Genomic DNA, 21,654 nt, shown 5'->3' on the forward strand with positions numbered 1-21,654 from the left:
AGGCTGTCACTGATAGGACCAGCATGCATCTGGGTGGGCGTATGTTTTTTTGTTGTTTTTTTTACCCTAAATATGACCTTAATGTGTACATTTATAAAATTTTCTGATATTTTTTAGTTTAAAGAAAACATTTTTTTTCAGCAAACAAAACACCTTCGACAGCAACGTTTTACAGTAATTACCGTAACATGTTTATAGATGCGCTATAAAATATTCAAGTGACGGTTGCAGTGATTTTATGCCACCGCCAGGGTTCGCCAGAGGGTAAACAAAAATGTTTCCTGGCTAGAAGTGCAACACTAAAAACGGAAAGACTCGACCTTTTCACAAGAAGGCGGAGCGAAGATCGAGGCTAATGTTACCCAAGTGCTTCCTGAGGTTGGACTTGTTTTTGTGGGTTTTCCCTTTAAAAGGGCAGCGGCACATTCTTTAATCCCACTCTCCCCACTGTTTATACGTGAAAAGCAACAATGACACAAGCAAAAGTTTAAGGTAATATCAGTTTAATTCATGTCTTTTTTTTTGTAAAAAAATGGAAAAGTTACAGGACAACGATATAAGTGAGCAACTTATGCATATTGCTTGTATGAATGATTTGACATAAGCATACAACAATGTGTATTTAACACAATGTACACAACATGGCTTCATTTCCAGCCTTTGGAGAGAGATTACTGGCATATCGGCAAAAGAAATAAAACACAGAGTTAGTGGCAATAAGAAAAAACTTCACAGGGGTCATGCCCATGTTATCCTGATAATCATAACCAGATCATTTACATTTCTCAAACATGAATGTGCAGTTTTCTAAAAACCATGTAAATTGCATTATGGTGAAATTTTACATTCAGGTTTCAGTCTAATTCTTTTTCCTCCCTCGAACCACAACTTCCCTTGTTTTGGTTTCCTATCCATTCTGCACATAAAGGCTGTTTTATTTGCTTTAAAGCCGTGCACTCAGAGTGGTTTTAAGGAAACCTGGCGGCTAAAGTTTAACCGCTGGATCAGTCTCTAAGGAAAATGCGAACCAGCCAAGACAGCATGCTTTCATTAACGTTACAGTCTTTCCACTTTTATGGTTAACATCACAGACTGTGGACACTTCCACTTAAGGCAGTGAAGCAAACCATGTAAATGAGTGCTTTGGTAAACACGATATGCATGCAACAACTCGAGTTCACAACTTTATTTTTCAAACCAGAATAGCAGAACCACATCCTCATGAAGTTAAATGGAACCAAATTTAAATAATAGCTTCAGATAAATGCTGGAACTAAGATGTCTGAATTCATAGCAAGAATCTTTTCCTAAACAGTAGCTAACCTAACAATGCAATATTGGCCGGATTAAACATTTATTCCCAACATTAGAGTGTAACGTGCATTTACAGGACAATAATCTAATTAAACAGGTAGATATTGTTAGTAGTTCTATAAACACTGGTTCATAGCTAAACTAAAATGATTTATAAAACACTGAGTAACAACGTAGTGAGCCGATGTAAACTGCTGTTGAAATAAAAGAAAAACATTGTTAATACATTTACATCCATGAGATTATTGCACTTTAACTATGTTGATTATGAATTCCTCATGAGCAAGGTTACAAAAAAAGGCAATAACAATGAAGAGCACAGATAGATGTGGCAGGAATTTGAAATATCATAAAATACATTTAATAGTATTTGAGTTAGGCATAAAATCATATCAGGCAGCTCAGATTTCCACACACAATCATTCTAGAAGGTTGTTAGCTATTATTTACTTTTATGCATCTATAAATCAAGAAAGTATTTTTGAAGAATGAATGTAATAAACAAAGATACAGATGCTGGATAATAGGAGTGGACTCTTTCATTAGTTTTTCCTCAGTTATGAAAACACGGAGCTACGTTGGTTAGCCTCTCCGACTTTCTCAAAGAACATGAAGTCCTGTAGGTCACAATCAAGAACAAAACAAAACAAAACAAAACATTAGGTAATATCTCAAGATAGAAACCAAACTACGTCACTAAAATTAAGGAACTTACGATGAGGAAGCAAGCGCCCATGAGTACGGCCTTCATCTTTACATCTAAATCCATGGGAAACTGAATGCCGAAGTTGTCGGTGTCTGTGAAGACTTCTTTCAACAGGCCACTCCACTGCTTACTGATCCGACCAATCGTCTGTTCGCCATCTTTCCCCTTCAGCTATACAGCAAAACAGAAGTTCCACAGATACTGATATTACCCTGCTGCAACTAGGGGGTTGAAGCACCAAATTCAAATGAGAAACTATGGAAAATTATCAAAATATTGGTCAATGAATGTTTAGATTACTGTTTATATTCTATGATCAGGCAAGTAAAAATAATAGGAAAACAACAACAGGGCATAAGTGTTCTAGATAAATTATTTATGGCAATCTATGACTAAAATTCCCTCAAGGGGTTATTTATTACATTTAAGACAGCATTTGTGTAGGAAGCTCTTAAAAGAGGGGAAAGTACTGGGCCTAGAAGGCATCTTTTAGGGAAACCAAAGAAAAAACCTTGTTCGGATCTGTTAAAAACAATATGAATATATATGCAATCCATTTTTTTCTAATTATACTTCCCCAGAGCGAGATTAAAGCCCCATTGACACTACCCTCTGAAAACCGATCTGTGCAGAGTTTCAGACCGAGCTTCGATCAGTTAACTGATCCGAGCTGGATTCCTCAAGAATGTTTACACAAGCTAGAACGGTTCCTCGCCTCCAAGTGACCATCTACAGTACTACTGCTCTCTAGAGGAAAAACAAGCAAATCAACATGGCGAGGCCCATAACATTCAGAAAGTTTGGTTATAATTGTGATATTTCATTGTTTACAGAGAGTCAGGTGAAGAACGAAGACTTTGGTGAATTTACTTGACAGAGTCAGCTTTTGGGAAGTGGATACCACAAACGATAGTCTAATCAGGGCTTACAGACACAGGAAACAATGACAGACGTTGAGGTTCATCACACTGCTAAGCAGAATCATCACTGGAAATCGTGTGGCAAGGTAGGGAAGCTAGTATTTCTATGAATGTCTGAAATCTCATGATTACAGAGGCTGACTGTAAGGAGATGACACAATCTGCTCATGCGCTCTTTGTTATCTTAGAACTGGGCCAGAACTGAACTATGCCGAGACCTACTGATGAACTAGTACCAGTTTAGCGCTGTGCGTTTGTGTCTGCCTAGGTCAATTTCAGTTTTTTGTGCCATTTACACTCAACAGTTATCTCAGTTACCATGCTCGGACAGATCTCAGCATGGTTTAAAAAGGGTAGTGTAAATGGGGCTTTACTGTCTGTGGTTCAGATCGTCTCCGTCTCTGCCTAATGCTCACTCTATGGGTACCTCTGGGTTTCCGCTGCAGGTGGTAGACCCAGTAGGGGATGGCCTTGCATCTCTCTTTCAGGCTCGGCCTGGCCAGCTCCTGCAAGGAGGAACCTGACCAACAGCTGCTCGCCAACAAAACCCAAACATGGCTTGAAGGTGGGGTCCCAGCTCCACCCTACCAGGCAGCAGTACGTACCTATTGTAGTCATCATGAGGGGATTATAAAAGGTCTTTCAGCAACCGTTTGAATCCTGACAATATCTTGAATGATTTTCAGAAAGACTATTGGTTGACCTCAAAGTGGTTCTGGCAAACTGTAAGCCACCACTGGAAGGAGAAGCAGTGCTTCACTTACAGTATTTTCAGTGGGAGCGTAGAGTTGCTTATTTTGACTGAGGACATTGTCAGACAGTGGGAATAATACCTTGAGGACCTCCATAATCTAGCTGACATGCCTTCCCTGGTAGAAGCAGAGACCGGGTGCTCTAAGCCAGACTCATCACTCAGGCTGAAATCACAGAGGGGTAAAAAAAACTCCACAATGGCAAGGCTTCAGGGGTAAATGAGATTCACCCAGAGTACTTTAGAGCTCTGGATTTTCGTGGTTGAATAGCCTCTTAGTCAGACTTGGCCCTGGGGTTGGACTCCAGCAGGGCTGCCTTCTGTCACTGGTCCTGTTCATAATTTTAACAAACAGGATTTCTAGGTGCTACCAAAGACCAGGGGTGGTCTGGTTTGGGGACCAATGGATTTTGTTACTGCTTGGCCATGGTTCTCTACCGGAAAAAGGTGGCTTCTCCTCTTCAGGTAGCAGGGGTTCTTTTCCTCAATTGGAGGAGCTCAAGTATCTTTGGGTCATGTTCATGCGAGAGGGGAAAATGGTGTGAGAGACCGATAGACTGATTGGTGCCGCTGCTGCGTCCAATTTCTTAGAGAAAGGGTGAGGAGCTTGGTCATTCGGGAGAGGCTAAGAATAGAGCTGCTTTTCCTCCACATCAAGGGAACATCTTTTTCGGATGTCCCCTGGATGCCTCCCTTGGGCGTTGTTCCAGTCACATTCCACCAGGAGCAGGCCTTGAGGATGACCCAAGACATAATGGAGGGACTATGTCTCTTGGCCAGCCTGGGAGTGCCTCTGTCTTTTCTAAGAGAAGCTGGAGGAAGTGTCAAGGAGACAGAGGTCTCGGAGCTCCCACTGGGTCTGCTGCCTTAGCAACCAGATTACAGATAAGCAGAAGAAGAGGAATAAGTGTTTGTTTTCTATGTTACTATGAATTTCACTTAATTCCAGTGTTGTAGAAACAGGCAGATTATTCTTAGACCTGGAGATTAATTTAATTTCCAATGTAGAGGAACAGCACCCAAATCCCTGCTCTGTCACATTTTACTGATACTTTGTCTTTGTAAAGACAAAAAAAAAAATCCATGTGAAAGATAGAAGAAAACACAAAGCCCAAACGACTAACTACTAGCCTGAGCTCACCTCAAAGTTAACATCTCCACAGCAGTTGCAGGCGAAGCAGGGCCCCTCCAGTTTCATCAGAGTCTGTCCTTCTGCTCCCTGGATGGAGAACTTGGGCAAGAAAGGGTGCCAGTCCTGTTTGACGAACCCTATGGTGGTTCCTGGTGGAGCCTGGACCTCCATCTGGGAGGGGTCAAACACACATTTTAACCCCAAACAGAATTAGTCACTTTGGCACAGATGATTATAAATAAAAACATCACAATGTCACAAAGCTTCTCACAAAGGGGAGCAGGAATGCTAATTGAAGCTGTTACTTTACCATCGTGACACACAGAGATAATAAATCTCACATGGCTCCTGCCTGAAGAGTGAACAGAGAACTGTTGTGTGTGCGAGGGTATTAGCTTGGGATCCAGCTAGTGAGAACGGCGAGCTAACAACACGATTAAATGAGGGAAAGATAGCTGAGGAAGGAGGAATGACAAGGAGACAGTTTGGACACACAATAGGTCTATTGAGGTTAGAAAGCCACCTCTGACTCAGCAGACTGGACACAAGATGAGAGATGCAAGTTTGATTACATCTAGACATGCAAACATAGTTTGATCAGTCAAACCAGGATTTTTAAGATGAAACATGAAAGTGCAAAAATATGTCCAGTTAATAGTTATTTGACACACAAGATCAAATCGTCATTAAACGCCACACTGGTATTGCTGATGACTGAATACATTAGAGTACCAATAATGAGGAGGAAGAGAAGCTACAACCTAAAACTGAACACCAAAACAACAATAGAACAGAATAGAACATCTTATTTTCCCCGTGAGGGGAAAAGGATATGCCCCAACAGCAAAGTGAAACCATCTGATTGGAAACCGACATCGGAAATCAGTCAAATATCAGCAAAAAAAGAAATATCTAAATATATCCACCTGCATCTAAAATATCAGATACAACCACACTAATAGACACACTATCAGTTATGGAGTTATGATTTTATATAGCATTTATCATTTTGTCTAGGCACTAGAATCATCTTGCATATGATGAGGGTATGCAATAGTAATTAGGGAAGTCATTATGCATCTTTTTTTATTTCAGATAAGTTTCATATATTACAGCTTTGAGTATTCTCCGACTGTGATATTGACCCAATACCTATCAATCATACATACATTCATACTAAAGGCTTTATTGATTTTACTCAGAGGACAAGAACTGACCATCTTATTAATCTAGGAAATTGGAGAGAAAATGGCGCTCCCATATGCCTACGGGAATCCTACATAGTCTGGAAAAATAGTTTACTGCTGTATAAGAGGACCCTAAGTAAAGCAAGAGCAACAGAATTCTCCTCATTTATAGGGGAGAATAAGAATAATCCAAGATATCTTTATAATATAGTTGCCAATCTAACAGAAGTTATTGTCTTTGGACCAGAGTTTTAAAAAAAGAAGCTGATTAGTCAGTCAATTCATTTGGATGGGATTAAATTGATCTCAGAAAATAAAGTAAAAAATATTATAATGTTATTTTTGATCAGGATCTGTCATTTGGTTTTGTTTGGTAATAGTATATCCTTTAAATGAGCATGTACGATTGATCTTAAAAACTAATTTAACTGATACAGGGGGAAAATATGATGGGTTAAAAAAAAAAAAGAAGAAGCTGTTGGTAATGGGCTAAATGAATGTGCTCACCCATGATGTGAAAAGTTGTTGAACTACATTTTAATTTAATTTCAGCATTCATGCTTTCTGTGGTTGGAGTCAAGCGGCACCTCAGCACATTTACCATATCGCCCCATATTGCTTTGCAAAAGTTCCCCAAATATCTCAAAAGTGTGAATCTCTATTGCAGAGCCTTCTTTAGATGTCCAGATATAGCTGTAGACCCTGGGCTGGTCTTTCAAGCACAAACTTTAAGATCTAGGGTCAGAACTGAACTATATCTAAAATAGTGCATTATTTCATTCATCATGTCAAAAAGCTAAATTCCATCTAAAGAAAAAAACAAAATAACCATGAACCTTTTTTCACCATGTTCTACTGCAAAAATATGTGTTCTATGATCGAAGTGCAGCAGACAAGCATCAATGAAACCATCCAAAAAACAGGAGTCGCGCCTCTTTTAACTCTACTTCTACGACCAGTTAAATATACATACATATATATAAACAAAATCAATACTAACATTGGTTATCAGCCTCATTAATTGGGTCATTATTAGTGGTTATATATTAGTGGTTTCACTGCATTTATGTTCCTTTAGTTTTCAGAAGAGGCCTATAGGGCAATTTAAAATACCCAACTTTGCTGTTGAATTTCTTTTAGAAGACAAAAACTGTAGCCAGTCTTTTTCAGCCAGCTGTTTGTAAATGCACAGCAACAGATGGGGGAGGAGAAGCTGCAGAGACATCTCTTTAAACTCCAATGCTCTCTGTATTAATAGACACTCATGGTGTGCTATAAACCTTTCCATAGGAACAATACAGAACTACAGTATATAGCTTAAATTATTATGACATGAGTCAAACAGACAACAGAAATATTTAGAACAGACCTCCTGCAGACAGCAAGGACACCAGCAGGAGACACATCGGAAAGGCCGGATGAGACGGATGACCTCCCTGTCCATGTTGTCCTTGATCTTCATGTCGAAGCTGCGCAAAGAACCGCAGCAGTTTCTGGTGCAGCAGTCGTTCTTTTCTTTGGCTTTGTAGATCTTTTGGCCCAGACTGTTCTTTATCTCATACTGGTTGTTTGTCTCAAAACCAATGATGGCTGCAGGGCAGTAAAGAATAGAGATAGTTAAATATTGACGCAGCTTAACATTAATCAGTTCTTAAAGCTGACACACACAAATTAATTTACATCCTTTACATAGAATAGTTTGTTGCAGTATCATGACTCTCAATGAAAAATACTGAAAGATCCTGCTTTAGTTTGAATTCATTGCAAATTAATACTGATATTAACCAAATTCAGCTGCTTCCAAATCGTTGGTGCCATTAAGAATTTGTATTAAAAATACTTTTGTTTTGTCTTTAATTGATTCTTTACGCATTCAAGTTAACTGTGTTTATTGGGTCTAGCAGTTAAACGGGTTCTAATAAACCCATTTCAGTTTAATCATCCAAACTAAAATAATTCTGTTCAGATGCTTACTGAGCTGAAGTATTTTAGTCCTAATTAAATTAGGAGAGGTATGACTGCTATTGCAGGAGAGTCGGTGCTGCAGTTCTCATAAATCTGTAGAAGTAGATATTCCAGTGTGTTTTGCAAGATATTGCAACATCTAGCACCTGGCTGCAGTACGTGTTCACTTGTGAGCGAACACATACGTTGTGTGTGCATGTGTGCACGTCATCCAGTGATAGAGAGACCACATATTTACAGCGACAGGCAGTACATTGTGTTGAAAAAAGGAAATTAAATTGATATTTTCCCAGCTAATAGAAGAACTTATCTAAATAGCATTATTCTTAACTTTCAAAATTATTGGCGCATCATTTAACTTCTGCTAAATAAAGTTTCAGCAGCATAAATCCGCTAATGAAATTCACAAGTTTGTGCCTTTTGGTCGTGGGTATGTCTAAAAGAGTATGACTCGCATTTGGGTTACATGTGGTAAGACACTGTGCAACACAGCAGCTGCAAGCTAAAAACACACTATTGGTTTACTTGTTTAAACTTAAATGTAAAGGACCATTCTAGTAGGAGCTTTTTGGAAGGGATAAAATTACAAAATAAAATACAAAGAAATAAAACACATAATTCATCTGAGCTAACATTTGTGAGTCTGTGCCCACCAATAATCATTAAAAGGTATAGTCGCGGATTTTCGCGAATTTTTTAAAAGACCCGCCGTCTCCACAAAAAAATAAAGCACATGTACAACCCTTTACAATCCTCGTGCACGCTCCGTTTAAAAGTTGCAGTTTGCATGGTTCATACAAACGTACTTTTCTAAAGAAGATTTGCAATTTTTGCACTATGTCAGCCTCACCAGCGGTAAGTCAAAAAGGGGACGAGCATGTAGGACGGCCTTAAGTAAACATATAACCAGAATGATTGACAATTAGGAGGAACACTTATTTAGATGATCCACCCGGAAAAAGAACATCCTCCACTATACCTTTAATTTCATCGTCTAAGGTGGCAGTGGGGGTTGTAGAAGAGACAGGCTACTCCTCCAAATGTATTGAAAGCAGTAGATTTAACATTTAACGATCTTGTCTTTCTGCCATAACGATCAAATGTAATTATTTTTTGAAACCTTTTTGCTCAAATTTTTATGCAGTAAAGTTGGCAACCTGACTGATAAAAACCCAAGTACAGTGAAGAGAATGGGAATTTAAACAAACATATGGAGTTTAATAAATGTGGCTGTACTATGCATATTGTACGATTTTCGATGGCACACCTCTGGAAATGGTTCCTAATAGTTTTCTAGAGAATAATGATCCAAATATAATTGGTTCCAATCAAAACAAAACAATTTCATTCCGAGAAAAAATAAATAAACTAGCTTCTTTTTTGAGACATCTCAGTCCCCAGGCTAAATCCTGTAGAAAACCTTTGAATTCTCCCCCCATACATTAAACGCATTCAAATTAAAGGTTTAGATTTCTACATATTTTTAGTGCGAATCTAAGCTAGTGCAACAAAACATTTTTTTCTTACGCATCTTTAAATTGGGAGATAATGTATGCAGTTAAAGTCTGAGGGATTTACCTTCAAGGAGCTCAACTTTTTGGTGGATCAGGATCTGGTCAATCTTAAACAACAAAAAAAGCAGATCAAGAACAGACACTCTGCATCTATGCATCCCATTTCCTTCTTCAAACAAATGAAAAACATTGCAACACATTTAAAATATTTTCATTAGGAAGTAATATATATCAATAACATTTGCTTAGAGAAAGAACAAACACCACAAAGTAAGGAAGTAAGTGCAGACTATCTCTAAATATATCAGCCAAGCACACAGCTTCATGCCTGAGAAAACTGTAAAAAATTACACAGAGAAAAACTGCTGACTTACTCATTTTATGTGAACATTGTTTCAAAAGTTCAAAAGGCTAAAAGGATAAAGTTCATTTCTAATTTTAAAATCAAGACATCTGACTTTAAAAGGCCACAGCTGGACTTTTTCTAAGCTTTTAGTAACTTCAGTTTAAGCTCATTGGAAGTTAAAATAATAAAATGCATCTTGGTGAATATTTTAAAAGTGTTTAAACCTTATATGAATCACTGGAAACTTGGACAGACACCCAATACAATAAGGCTTTTCAATGTTTCATCCAACTAGACTTTAAGATGTTTTTTTAACAATTGAAGGGAAGTAAGCAAGTGTTTTTCCAACCAAGAGGGAGGCCCCGCAGATTCTGACAACTTTCAGAACACCATTCATATATTTTTTATTCAAAATGATTGTATTTTCTTTTAATTTTAAGTTGCATTCATGTATAAGATATGTTCTCCTACTCTGACCTACCTGTGTCAGGTACTCCAGCCCAGGTGGGACACCCACAGGAACCGACGCTGGAGCTGGAGCGATCGCCATTGACTGGCCGCCATAACCCGGTGCTTGACCTGGAACTGGGCCCGGTTGGTACATAACAGGAGGCTGGTCCTGGTGGTAGCCAACATTGAAGCCTGGTTGAGGTGCATAGCTTGGGTCTCCATAGCCCCCTGCTGGAACTGGATAAGGTGGTGCACCTGGGCCGCCGGGTTGAGGGTAAGGAGGATTGGGAGAGCCTGGATACCCTATAGGGAAATACAGAAATACATTAGCTTCAACAATTCAAAACGGAATTTACCAACTTTCGTGATAATTTTATATATTGGATATACTGCACGTTTTCCAAAAGAATTAAAAACAATCCACTGGAGTTGGTTTCCAAGTTTAAAGACGTTCGCTTCCCATCCAGGAAGCTTTTTCAATTCAAAATGTCAGGAATGGCGTTGAGTTTGAGGTTTTATACAGTAGCCCAACAAAGGATTGTTTTTGCTTTGAAAACATTTTCTATCTATGAGAAAGACTTCCTTTTTGCTATTAAACATTAAATTGTAATCCGTCTCAGAGACACTATCCCTCTCTCCATCTCCTCCTCAAACACACGCTGTCCCCCGCCCCGTCCCCCCTATGCTGTCTTCCTTTCTCTCTATCAACAAAGCTCCCCGCCTCAGCTGGCTCTCCCACTCCGCTCCATCTTTCACCCTGCACCTGCACCTCTGCCATCTTTCTGCTCCTTTGTCACTAAGCTAAAGGAAAAAAAAAAAACGCTCTTTTTCGCCCTCATGTTCCTCCGTCGTCGCACAAACTTGCCCACACTTCCTCACCACCTCGGCCGTATCTAGACCCACAGCTAGTTCTTGATTATCCCTCTTGCGTTGTGGCGTGGAATGACATAGCGCAGACAAAGCTTCAAAATTGGGCATAAATCAAAAATATCTGCGTCATACCTGCGACAAGCTCACTATGACACACTGCTGCGGGAGTATAACCAGCCCGGGCTCTGCATACTCCCACAGCAGTGTGTCGCAGTGAGCTTGCCGCAGATATTTTTTTATTTATCCCCAATGTTGAAGCGTGGTCTGCACCATGTTATTTTATGTCATATCATAACGAACATAAGGAACAATCAGAGATATGATTGTTCCTTATGTTCCTAACAGATACATTTCGCTCTAAAACTGTAGGTTTACAAGTGGTTCCTAGAATTTCTAAAAGTAGAATGGGAGGCAGATCTTTTAGTTATCAGGGTCCTGTGGAACCAAGTACCAGTTTTAGTCCGTGAGGCAGACACTGTGTCTAATTTTAAAGGTAGGCCTAAAACTTTCCTTTAAATAAGCTTATAGTTAAGAGTGGCTCAGGTTTTCCTAAGCCATCTCGATAATTATGCTGCTATAGGCTTAGACTTCTGGAGGTCATAGGGACCCCTATTTCATCATTCTATCTCTACTCTCCCATTCTACAGAATCTGTTAGTTCAATCTCTAATTTTATGCTTTCTCCAATTTTTCTCATAGTAGCTTTGCCTTGTCTGCTCCTGTTTGGCCGTTACACCATCCTGGACAGAAATATCCGCTGTACTGCTGCCATCAACAATTTTGTTTATAGATGTTGGAGGTGGGCCTGTTTTTCAGTGTACTCCTGTTTCTCTGACTCTGACTGGCTTTTACAGTTGCCCTCTGTATGTCTGCTTCTGTCTTCTTGAACCCTAGTCGGACTTGGCAGATGGCCGCTCACACTGAGCCTGGTTCTGCTGGAGGTTTCTTCCTGTTAAAAGGGAGGGTATTCCTCTCCACTGTCGCTACAAACATGCTTAGTGTGAGGGATTGCCGAAGAGTAAATGAGTCAAGGCCATCAACTGGTTTTCCTTAGATGGAAAACTTTGAATCAATTTGACTGTATGATCTGGCGAACTGTGAAGTGCCTTGAGATGACGTGTTGTGAATTGGTGCGATATAAATAAACTGAATTGAATCCCTCAAGAATTTTAGATAAGAAAGGAGGATTAGAAATAGGTCTACAATTGACCAGGTCATCTGGGTCAAGAGAAAGTTTCTTAAGTAAAGGTGTAATTACAGCTACCTTAAAAGCCTAAGGCACATATCTCTGTAACAGGAGTACATTAATCACATCTAAAATGGAGATGGAAATTAGAGGGAAGATTGGATCTAACATACAAGTTGAAGGCACAGATGAAGATAATAGTTTTAACTCAGAGTTCAATTGGATCAAAATAGTGTAAACCTGGTTCAGACTCGATATATCTTCTGTGGTTCTGCTCTCTCCGTACGAGCACCACCACAGAATGTAGGTAACACTGGTGTCTGACCTTTGCTCTGTGGTGCTGCTCAGTGAAAAGAGCCTGTGCATAAACCATAGAATGTAGATCACATATGTCAATAGTAAAAACCATTTACAGCTGATTAAAGAGAGCACATTTTTCACAATTTATATCTGAAAACAGTGAGATATTTTAACCAATCCTGGGCTTTTAAACCAGAGAGGTTGCAGCCTAATCACAAAAAGTTAACAAAGAAAACTCAAGCAAAAAATATTCTCATTCCCTAAAAACTCTATTTTCCCCCCGATAAATCCTTTTTTTTTTCCCCAGAAAAGAAGATCCCTGGTCTCCCCATGTGCAAGACAGTAACCTGTCATTTTACCACCTTTAGGTAACAATTACAACCCTCCTTTTTATTTACATCCCTATCGTACTTCCTCTTTGGATGAGTGGGAAGGCTCTTCTTCAGCTCCCAGTAATCAGATTACATCACTATTCCAATGAAAACAGCATCACGTTCATCACCCAGAAAACCTACTAGAAATGATTAGCCAAAAATCCCTTAGCCCTCCCTTGGAGCACAGCTCGTCTGCTCAAGACATAATCTTGGATAAGCAGAAAGCAGAAGTTAGATTTAAACGTTCAAATGTTCAATTTTTGACTCTTAAATACATGTGGTAAACACACCCAACTGAACCACAAGCAAATATAAAAAACAACAACATGTAATTCTATAAATACTACCAATAAGGATACACCGACCATTTTTTATTTTTATCTTTTAACATCAGGGCATTTTGCCTTTCAAATTTTTATGCAAATCTCTCTGGAACTTCAAATTATGTTGAACCAAGACTCCCATTGTGTTTTTATTGGACTCTGTTGTGTGTAGCCTCTAGACAAGACTTTTAAAGTGAATTTAAACCATATAATCACTCCAAAATCACATTATTTGAGACTTTCTGCCTTCTAGGCATCATGTCCAACTACATATGTGGTAGAACTGAAAAGAAGAAGGTCTTGAAACTACAATACAAACCACTAAAAGATCAAAGCTGCCTGTTGGTTTGTTATCTGATGATCAGATGATATGCCAAATCTGGGTATCTTTAATTTCTTATCAGTTTACAACAAGAAGGTTAATTTAAAGACTGTGTATGACGGAAGAAAGTGGTAGTGTGAGAGTACCTCTGTGCATCTGTTTAGTCTCGACTGTTTTCCTTCTCCACGATGAGAGCACAGAACTAATTACCTCCCAAGTCTCAGAGCAAACAGAGGTGTTTTGCAGGACAGGAAGTAAGCAGTTAGCTTTAAAAGCATCGTGAAGAGTCATGGTTTAAAAGTACACCCACTATTAATTAGTACAGCTTTTGCTATTAAGGAGAGTTATGGGTGTTATTACCCAATAAATATGATTTTAACCCTACTACACCATATCTTATTACTGAAAAACAAAAGGCCAAAACAGAAGTGTTATCTAAAGTGGTGACTTTTTCAGCATGTCTGTTCCTCTGTGGAGGATTTGTGGCCAATGCTTTTTTCTGTCATGGCTTCCGTGGTTAGCAGCCAAAGCACTCTTTATGCACCCCTCTGGGTCATCTTTTTTTCCTGTTCTGGCCGAGCCATTTTATTACACATAGCTACTTCAAAATTCCAGATAGTGCCTATAATCCACACCTCATAGTCAAATTGAATAAACATTACAAATGCATTCAGATCCCTGCATAGATGTAAAAGAAATAACTGTTAAAAGATGTATAAAAGAGACAACACTTCAGTGTTTTATTATTCTACATTAAATGCAGAAAACATAACTGTTTAATGCAGCTTACCTATTAAGACAAAAGAGTGCTTTAATCCACTTCTGCCTTGTCTCTGTTTTTTTAAGTGCTTAAATTAGCGTTTTAATATCCTCTGATGTAATGACTTGTGTTTTAACGGGTAATCTTTCAGTCTTTAACAGATTTTATCTCAGTTCCTTTCCTTTGTCTTTAATGGTGTCACAGATCAACTTGTCATGGCTGGCTTGAATTTACTTCGAAACACCATGCTGAAACTAAAACATAAAATAACATCTTTTCCTTCACTCAGTGACAATACCCACAACAAAGGATGACATTGTGATTTCAGAAGTGGTGGGAATACAAGCATTATTTAATATAACTAACTTCAGCGTGTTTGACCATCCAATCACGGACCCGATTCAGTGGTGCATCAGATATTTGTAAAGCGAGCTTATCAGTCAAACAAGAAAAGACGGAGGACCATTCAGGAGCTTGTGTGTGGTCTAATAAAAATGGCTTGTACTTATATAGCGCTTTTTCAAGTAAGGAGACTTGACCAAAGCGCTTTACGCTACATTTAGTCATTTACCCATTCACTCACACACTGAATCTGCTCAGGAAGGCTGGCTTCAGCTTGAGCTGGGGTTTTCTGCTTGGTCCTAGTGCTCGATTAATGTCTGTGTACTGCAGCGTAACGCATTTGGACAGTAAAATTAGCAGGGGACACTTCTGCCCCCTCTCCCCCCAAAAAAAATTACATCCATGCCCACCAATAAGGAAGAGTTGGTGTTAGCACTGATTTGTTAAATAATAATATGTATGGTCAATTTTAGGGGTCTAAATCACACCCATCATGGCAATTCGATTCAGTATCAATTTCCTGACCCAACGATTCGATTATTCTCAATACTCAAGAATTTTCCTACGCCACTTCTGTCTTGCCTACTCTTTACGCAAGCGTGTGTGAAAACATAAAGAGGGTAATGGCTAAAGGAATCGAGGTAGGAGGGCAAAATAGGTTTAGCGCCACCGCAGCACGGGAGGAAGAATTACGCCCAGGAGCAAATGGATAAAAATAGGCCAGAGGGGAAAAAAAACTAAACATGAATCGATACTCTTGAGGACGTGTCGATGCATCAGATTGTCAGCTGTTGGATCGATGCATCGATACAAAACGATTATTATTTACACCCCTAATAAATTCACAGAGTTAATCAAGAGAAAATTGTTGATGTCGGTCATCAGGGGATTTTTAAAATCTTTAGTTATTTGACCCATTTTAAAAGCTGAAAATGTTAAATGGAAGATGTTTGTGGGCGTTTTCCCAAGTTCAAATAAAGCTACAATTTCACCATATTGCAAACCGACAACAATAATAAAATATGATCAATATTCAACCAAAGGACCTTTAAAGCAATGAGCTCATCTGTTCTTTCCACAGTCTAATATAAAAGCTTACGCTGGTTAAAGAGATGGAAAGATTTTACAACTTCATGAGGTTTAGTGGAAAAAAAGTGTCTTGTACTTTGAACATCTTCACAGGTGGCACACCTGTGGTCACGCTTAACCCTGCTCTGACATTTATTTGACCCAACTCCTGATTACAAAGACTGTTTTAGACCTTTTCTGAAAGCTGTGACCAGAAAAGACCAATTTGGATGAGGTAAACTAACGGTTAAACTTTTAACAGTTGTAATTATTAACTGGCTTCAGTATCAGTAGTCAGCCTGAAAGATTGTATCTACTCCTCCTCCTCGCCCAGAATTTCTGGGTATGTGAACATGTAAATAACTAGAGGGAGATGCCCCATTAATGCTTAAATAATCATCTTTCTGCAGCCAAGTTTCTGTAAGACAACATAAATCAATGTGGTTGTCACAAATCAAGCCATCCTATTTTAAACCACATTTAATTAACTTTGAATTAGATTATCATGATTTACTCCTTTAAGAATTTTTTTCAGATTTATTTGATTTTGGTTGTGGGTAAGACAAAGTAGATGGAGTAACCAGTGGGTAACAGTTTCTGTGACCAAAAAACTGGGGAAATCACTCCAATCAACAACAACATAAAGAAAATATTAAAGCAGAATATTGATGATCCCTTTTACTTACCTTAAAACTACTAACAGTTATTGCCATGTGTGTAACAGGAAACCCATGGGTCTTTCTTATAAGTACCGTATATATTTTTTTCCGCAATTAAACAAGACTCAGCATGTTCTGACTGGTCTTTGTAAAAGGTGTGGCAAACCAGCCATAAAGCTGCCAAGTGTACCATATGGAAACAGAGATAATAAAGAAGGACGATCTGAACTACCTTTAGTATGCACTTTGCATAATATTAATAAACTACTTTGACAATTAACAGGTAACAGACGGGGAATCAAAACTAGGAATCGAACATTTTAGAACATGTTAACTATTCCAAAAGAAATGAAGGGAAAGAACTGGTTCTGACCAATTATTCAACCCTACCGTTGTCAGTTTATCTAAAAAAAATAAAAACTCAGTTATCTACAAACTCCACACATGGAGCTAAGTAATTTTTACTTATTGGAATCCAATGGATGCAAACTGCAACCAATTTAGTTTTACTTGGCTAAACTAAAGAAAATCTGAGGTCACACCATGGTTACTAACCCTTCGAAAGAGATTCCCTTTAAAGTTTCCATGACTCAGGAATTCTCCGTGTGACACATGGACTTCAGAAGACACTTTTCACCAGGGCATGGACCCTGATAAACAAAGCTTGTGCCTTGAATGGAAAAAACATTACTGGAAAAATGCAGATATGCAAAATCGAACATTACCTGACATGGATGACTGAGAATCTTCATCAGCAAAAAAAATAACAAAATTTCCATTGAAAGTTGTGCTGGTTAAGCAATGTTTTAGTTCCATGATCTCAGAAGGTGTGTCCATACAATGAGACAGGCTTTGGCTTTTAAAGGCATGCATTCACTTAGGCAAGAAGTGTGATAAAGAAAAATCAGTCATCAGAGATTAGAAAGCCACATTTGACAGAACTCATATTTTCTGCAAACCATTTTTTTAAACAATACATTACATCTTGTTTTGTATGTCCAGTCATATTTTTTTATGTTATATATTTAAAATCCTCCATCCATCCATTTTCTTACACGCTTAATCCCAAGCGGAGCCGCGAGGGGTGCTGGTGCCTATCTCCAGCTGTCTGCGGGCGAGAGGTGGGGTACACCCTGGACAGATTGCCAGTCGCAGGGCAAAACAGAGACAGACAACCAACCATTCACACATCCACTCACACCTAAGGAGAATCTAGAGACAGTCATGTTTTTGGAGGGAGGAAGCCGGAGTACCCGGAGAGAACCCACGCATGCTCAGGGAGAATGCAAACTGCATGCAGAAAGGGAATCGAACCCGGAACCTTCTTGCTGCAAGGCAGCAGTGCTACCCACTGTTCCACGATGCAGCCGTGAAAAATGAGTCATGAAAGATCAGAAAGCCACGTTTGACAAAACTCATATTTTCCACAAACCCTTTTTTTAAACAATACATCACATCTTCTTTTGTATGTCCAGTCATTTTTTTATGTTATATTTAGAACCCAACATCACCCAATGGTATTTCTGTCATAATTTAAAGGTATATTGGAGAATTTTCAGGAACTCCCGCGGGGGAATGCCTATTAAACACGTGTGCTTGCTCTTTTTAAAATTTGCTGTTTGCATCGCTCATACAAGCTTACTTTCCAAAAGAAGATTTGCAATTTTTCCACCAAGTCAGATTCCCCACCAGTAAGAGAAAATGGGGAGTAATGCAAGTAGGACGGCCTAGAGTAAACATATGCTGGTGAAGATTCTCAGTCATCCAGGTCATAGTCATTCCAAAAAAAGTAAAAAAAAAAAAGAAACAATCCACTGGACTTTGTTTCCAAGTTTGAAGACATTTTGCTTCCCATCCAGGAAGCAAGGACAAAACCCCCAAACCAAATATGAGCGGAGTGGTGTTCGGTTTCTGACTCTAGATTAAGTCCTCATGCAGATGAAGTCTTAACGAAAACCTTCCTTGACGATTACGGCTCCCATGACAACTGAGTAGCCTTGAAACAGATTATATTTTAAACCAGCTCAAATAAAGGCTATGTTTTAAGCTGCACCCCGTGGCGTCTTTGTCACATCTTTGTATGCATAACCTGCTACATTGTGGTGTGTTTGCATATGCGAGCCAACGCCAGAAAAAAAAACATCCCCTGATTTCATTGTTGCTGTTCTGTTTTCTAATCTATATTTTAAAAGCTTTTGAATTTATTGTGGATTTTACACTCGCTACTTGGGCTGGGCGATATGGACTTAAAATCTTATCATGATATTAGGTGATAATGATAAAACACTCTCTTCATTACTTCTTTGAAGACATTCTTTGGGATCTGGCTGTGACTGCAGCAACAGCAATCCTAGCCCCACAATCACTATGCTTGAAATAAAAAATATACCAATTTAAAATAAGATTAAAATAGGCAACAAGTGTGATTTATATCACTAAACATACCACAGCAAGCACATCTGATCATTTCTTCTAATTTGCCAATGCCCTAATGAAAGCAATAAAATGAATTTACAACTCATTTTATGGGGGGTTAATCATTACTAATTCTAATTTTTTATTTTGATTATAAATTAAATTATTAGGACTAAAAAAATTAGTGAGTACAAGTACAAGTACTCACTACTTGTACTTGTTGCTCCTCCATCTTAGATCCACACAAACCTTTTTTCCCCCTCTTCTGAGTTCATCGCTTGCATCCTACTTCTCTCATTTTTCTTATATCTATTTTTAAATTGTATAGCAGTGCTAATACTAATGCATTGGCATAGCATTAGTATTATTATTGTTATGATGCCTATTACAGCTTATCAGTTTCATCTTTGTGTACACACCGCTGTGACTCGCATCTGACCCAACTGGTTCTTTGTAATGACGGCATTCAATGTTGGCAATAAGCTTAGTTGAGCCACTTAAAAAGGTCACAAGTTTCCAATTTGTTTTAACTCTCACACAAGAAGTAAGAAAATGGGTCCACATGTGTTTCACAGTCACCCACCCACTTTTCAGGAAACTTCACAAGATTTGCATCAACTCGAAAGTGAAGCTGACCCTACTAACAAGGAAAAAAGGAACTAGATAGATAGACATGATGCCTTTCGAGCGCATGTGTCATCTCATCTCATCAAGGGAGTCCAATCTATTCAATTCAATTCAGTTCAGTTTATTTCTATAGCACCAATTCACAACACAAGTCATCTCAAGGCACTTACAGTTCACCAGAGCATACAGTCAAATTAATTCAAAGTGTTCTATCTAAGGAAAACCAGTTGATTGCATCGACTCATTGACTCCTTCACTACGCATGCTTGTAGCGACAGTGGAGAGGAAAAACTCCCTTTTAACAGGAAGAACCTCCAGCAGGACCAGGCTCAGTGTGAGCGGCCATCTGCCGAGGGGTTCAAGGAGACAGAAGCCGATGACATGAATGGATTCTGGTGTGCTATTGTTTGGTTGGAAAGAAAAGCTGCAGCCACACAGCCCTTTCTGGAACCAGTTTGACATCCCTGCTGTAGAGCCTTCCTTAGGGAGGGAGGAGCACACAGGACCAAAACAAACATACACCAGAATCCCAAGGAAAAAGTTTCATGTTTCATCACTTTTTTAAGGACAAAGGCCACGTGAGTAGTAAGAGGATACCAGGGGCTGAGCCAGGCCGTGATTCATTGCATTGTGTGGAAAACCTGGGTTAGGCAAGAGTTAAAGAATCTCAAAAGACAAGTTCAACAGCCTCACCATAGCTGTCAGATATTAATGGGAAAAAGTTAAGAGGAGGTAAAAGCAGGCTTTATTTGATTTATTTTTTACTGTAAAGTGGGAGAGTGTACACAGAACCAGCAGTGAAATGTTGATGCTTTAAAGAATGCCTCACCTGGAGCAGACATTTTGATTGGAAGAGAAATGGAGAAGAAAAAGTAGGTCACACTTCCTAGATCCCTCCCAGATTTTCCTTGGAAAGCTGGGGGGAAAAAAAAGTAGGGGAGTTGAGATATGAACTGTGGGAGAACTAAAGGGTGAGTACAGACTCCATACCATATGCAGATTAAAACCATGAGGCATGTTTATGAAGCCACATTTTCAAAACAAATCTGACTGCATTTAAATCCAGTTAGTAGATCCAGGAAAGTGGGCTTATATATAAATAAGGGGACAAAATTAAATTTGCTTACACAAAAAGGTAAGAAAAGAAAAAAAGTTTAAAAGGTAACAGTGGTACGGTTAAAAAAAAAAAACACACATCTGGTTGTGTTCTACTTAATTAACCTACTTACACACAGCTGTTTTTTTTATTTTTTTGCATATTTCAGGGGGGAAAAACTATCTGAAACATTTTGTACTCTTGTTGCTTTTTCTCTCTAAAAAAAAAGGTGAATGCTTCCAATTATTCAGTATTATTCTGACATGCAGGAAAATAAAAGATGCAAAACGACTTACTCGTGAATATAAACCCAGAAAAGAAGTGAAGAAGCAGATTCTTGGATGCAGAGTGATACTTGTAGATTTTTCCTCAAGCTGTTAGTCGTTGTTGTTGCCGCTGGTCTTTATCGGTCACTCCACCTCCCTTCCTCTCTCTCTCCTCCCCTTCCGTCAGTTTCTTTGGGCCTCCTTGTAGGGCGGTGTCCCACAACAGAGGGCGGAAACCAGTTTAATTCAGGCTATACCTGTTTTAATCATTTAGAATAACATGGGAGACACAGCCAGTCGATAAACGAGAGATGAAATATGTTATTTATAACTTATTATGGCACCGAGAAGGACGATGATGTCTTAAACATTTGTTTTCATAGGTCCGCGTGCGCACCTTTTACCGATATTAAGGTAATTTCAAAATAAAAGTATGTCAAGACTGAATACCTGACTGCCGCTTACAGAAATAATGAAAAATACAATAATTGAAATGCAACCTCGTAAAAACCAAGAACGGGATCGATCAATTTTAAAAAGTTATAACTATACAAATGAGTTTACAATATGCATTTTTTTCTTTGGAACTCAAACTACCACTTCAACAAATAGGGAATATATATATCACTTTCTGGTTGTTCACAAAAACAGTCAGTTTCTTCCTTCTTTCCTCCAAATAAAATAAAAACTATAAACAGTTTAGCTGTCATCGTATTTACAAACGGTAACTGCCTTTTTTTGTAATTGCATCATCCTCTAAAG

The 21,654-nt window shown here is 38.7% G+C and overlaps 1 protein-coding gene across 1 annotated transcript; it reads right to left on the reverse strand.

Moving 5' to 3' along the window:
- Positions 1-493: 493 nt before the first annotated feature.
- LOC107099082 (phospholipid scramblase 1-like) lies at positions 494-21,075 on the reverse strand. Its single transcript, XM_015397054.1, has 8 exons — positions 20,923-21,075; positions 20,360-20,446; positions 10,317-10,588; positions 9,554-9,596; positions 7,380-7,600; positions 4,833-4,994; positions 2,030-2,191; positions 494-1,931 (listed from the first exon to the last, which is right to left on the reverse strand). The coding sequence occupies exons 2-8, from the start codon at positions 20,370-20,372 to the stop codon at positions 1,872-1,874; spliced, it is 933 nt and encodes a 310-aa protein (XP_015252540.1). The 5' UTR covers positions 20,373-20,446; positions 20,923-21,075; the 3' UTR covers positions 494-1,871.
- Between the last annotated feature and the right edge of the window lie 579 nt (positions 21,076-21,654).

The sequence above is a fragment of the Cyprinodon variegatus genome, unplaced genomic scaffold, assembly GCF_000732505.1.
Source record: "Cyprinodon variegatus isolate N-32 unplaced genomic scaffold, C_variegatus-1.0 Scaffold836, whole genome shotgun sequence".
Taxonomy (NCBI): domain Eukaryota; kingdom Metazoa; phylum Chordata; class Actinopteri; order Cyprinodontiformes; family Cyprinodontidae; genus Cyprinodon; species Cyprinodon variegatus.

What these genes read in the sequence shown, in the direction of transcription:
- LOC107099082 (XM_015397054.1), bottom strand. An exon ending in GGCTGGAGTACCTGACACAG is followed by an intron (nt 9,597 to 10,316) that starts GTAGGTCAGAGT and finishes TTGTTGTTTAAG; the next exon opens with ATTGACCAGATCCTGATCCA. An exon ending in TGGGCGCTTGCTTCCTCATC is followed by an intron (nt 1,932 to 2,029) that starts GTAAGTTCCTTA and finishes TGTGACCTACAG; the next exon opens with GACTTCATGTTCTTTGAGAA.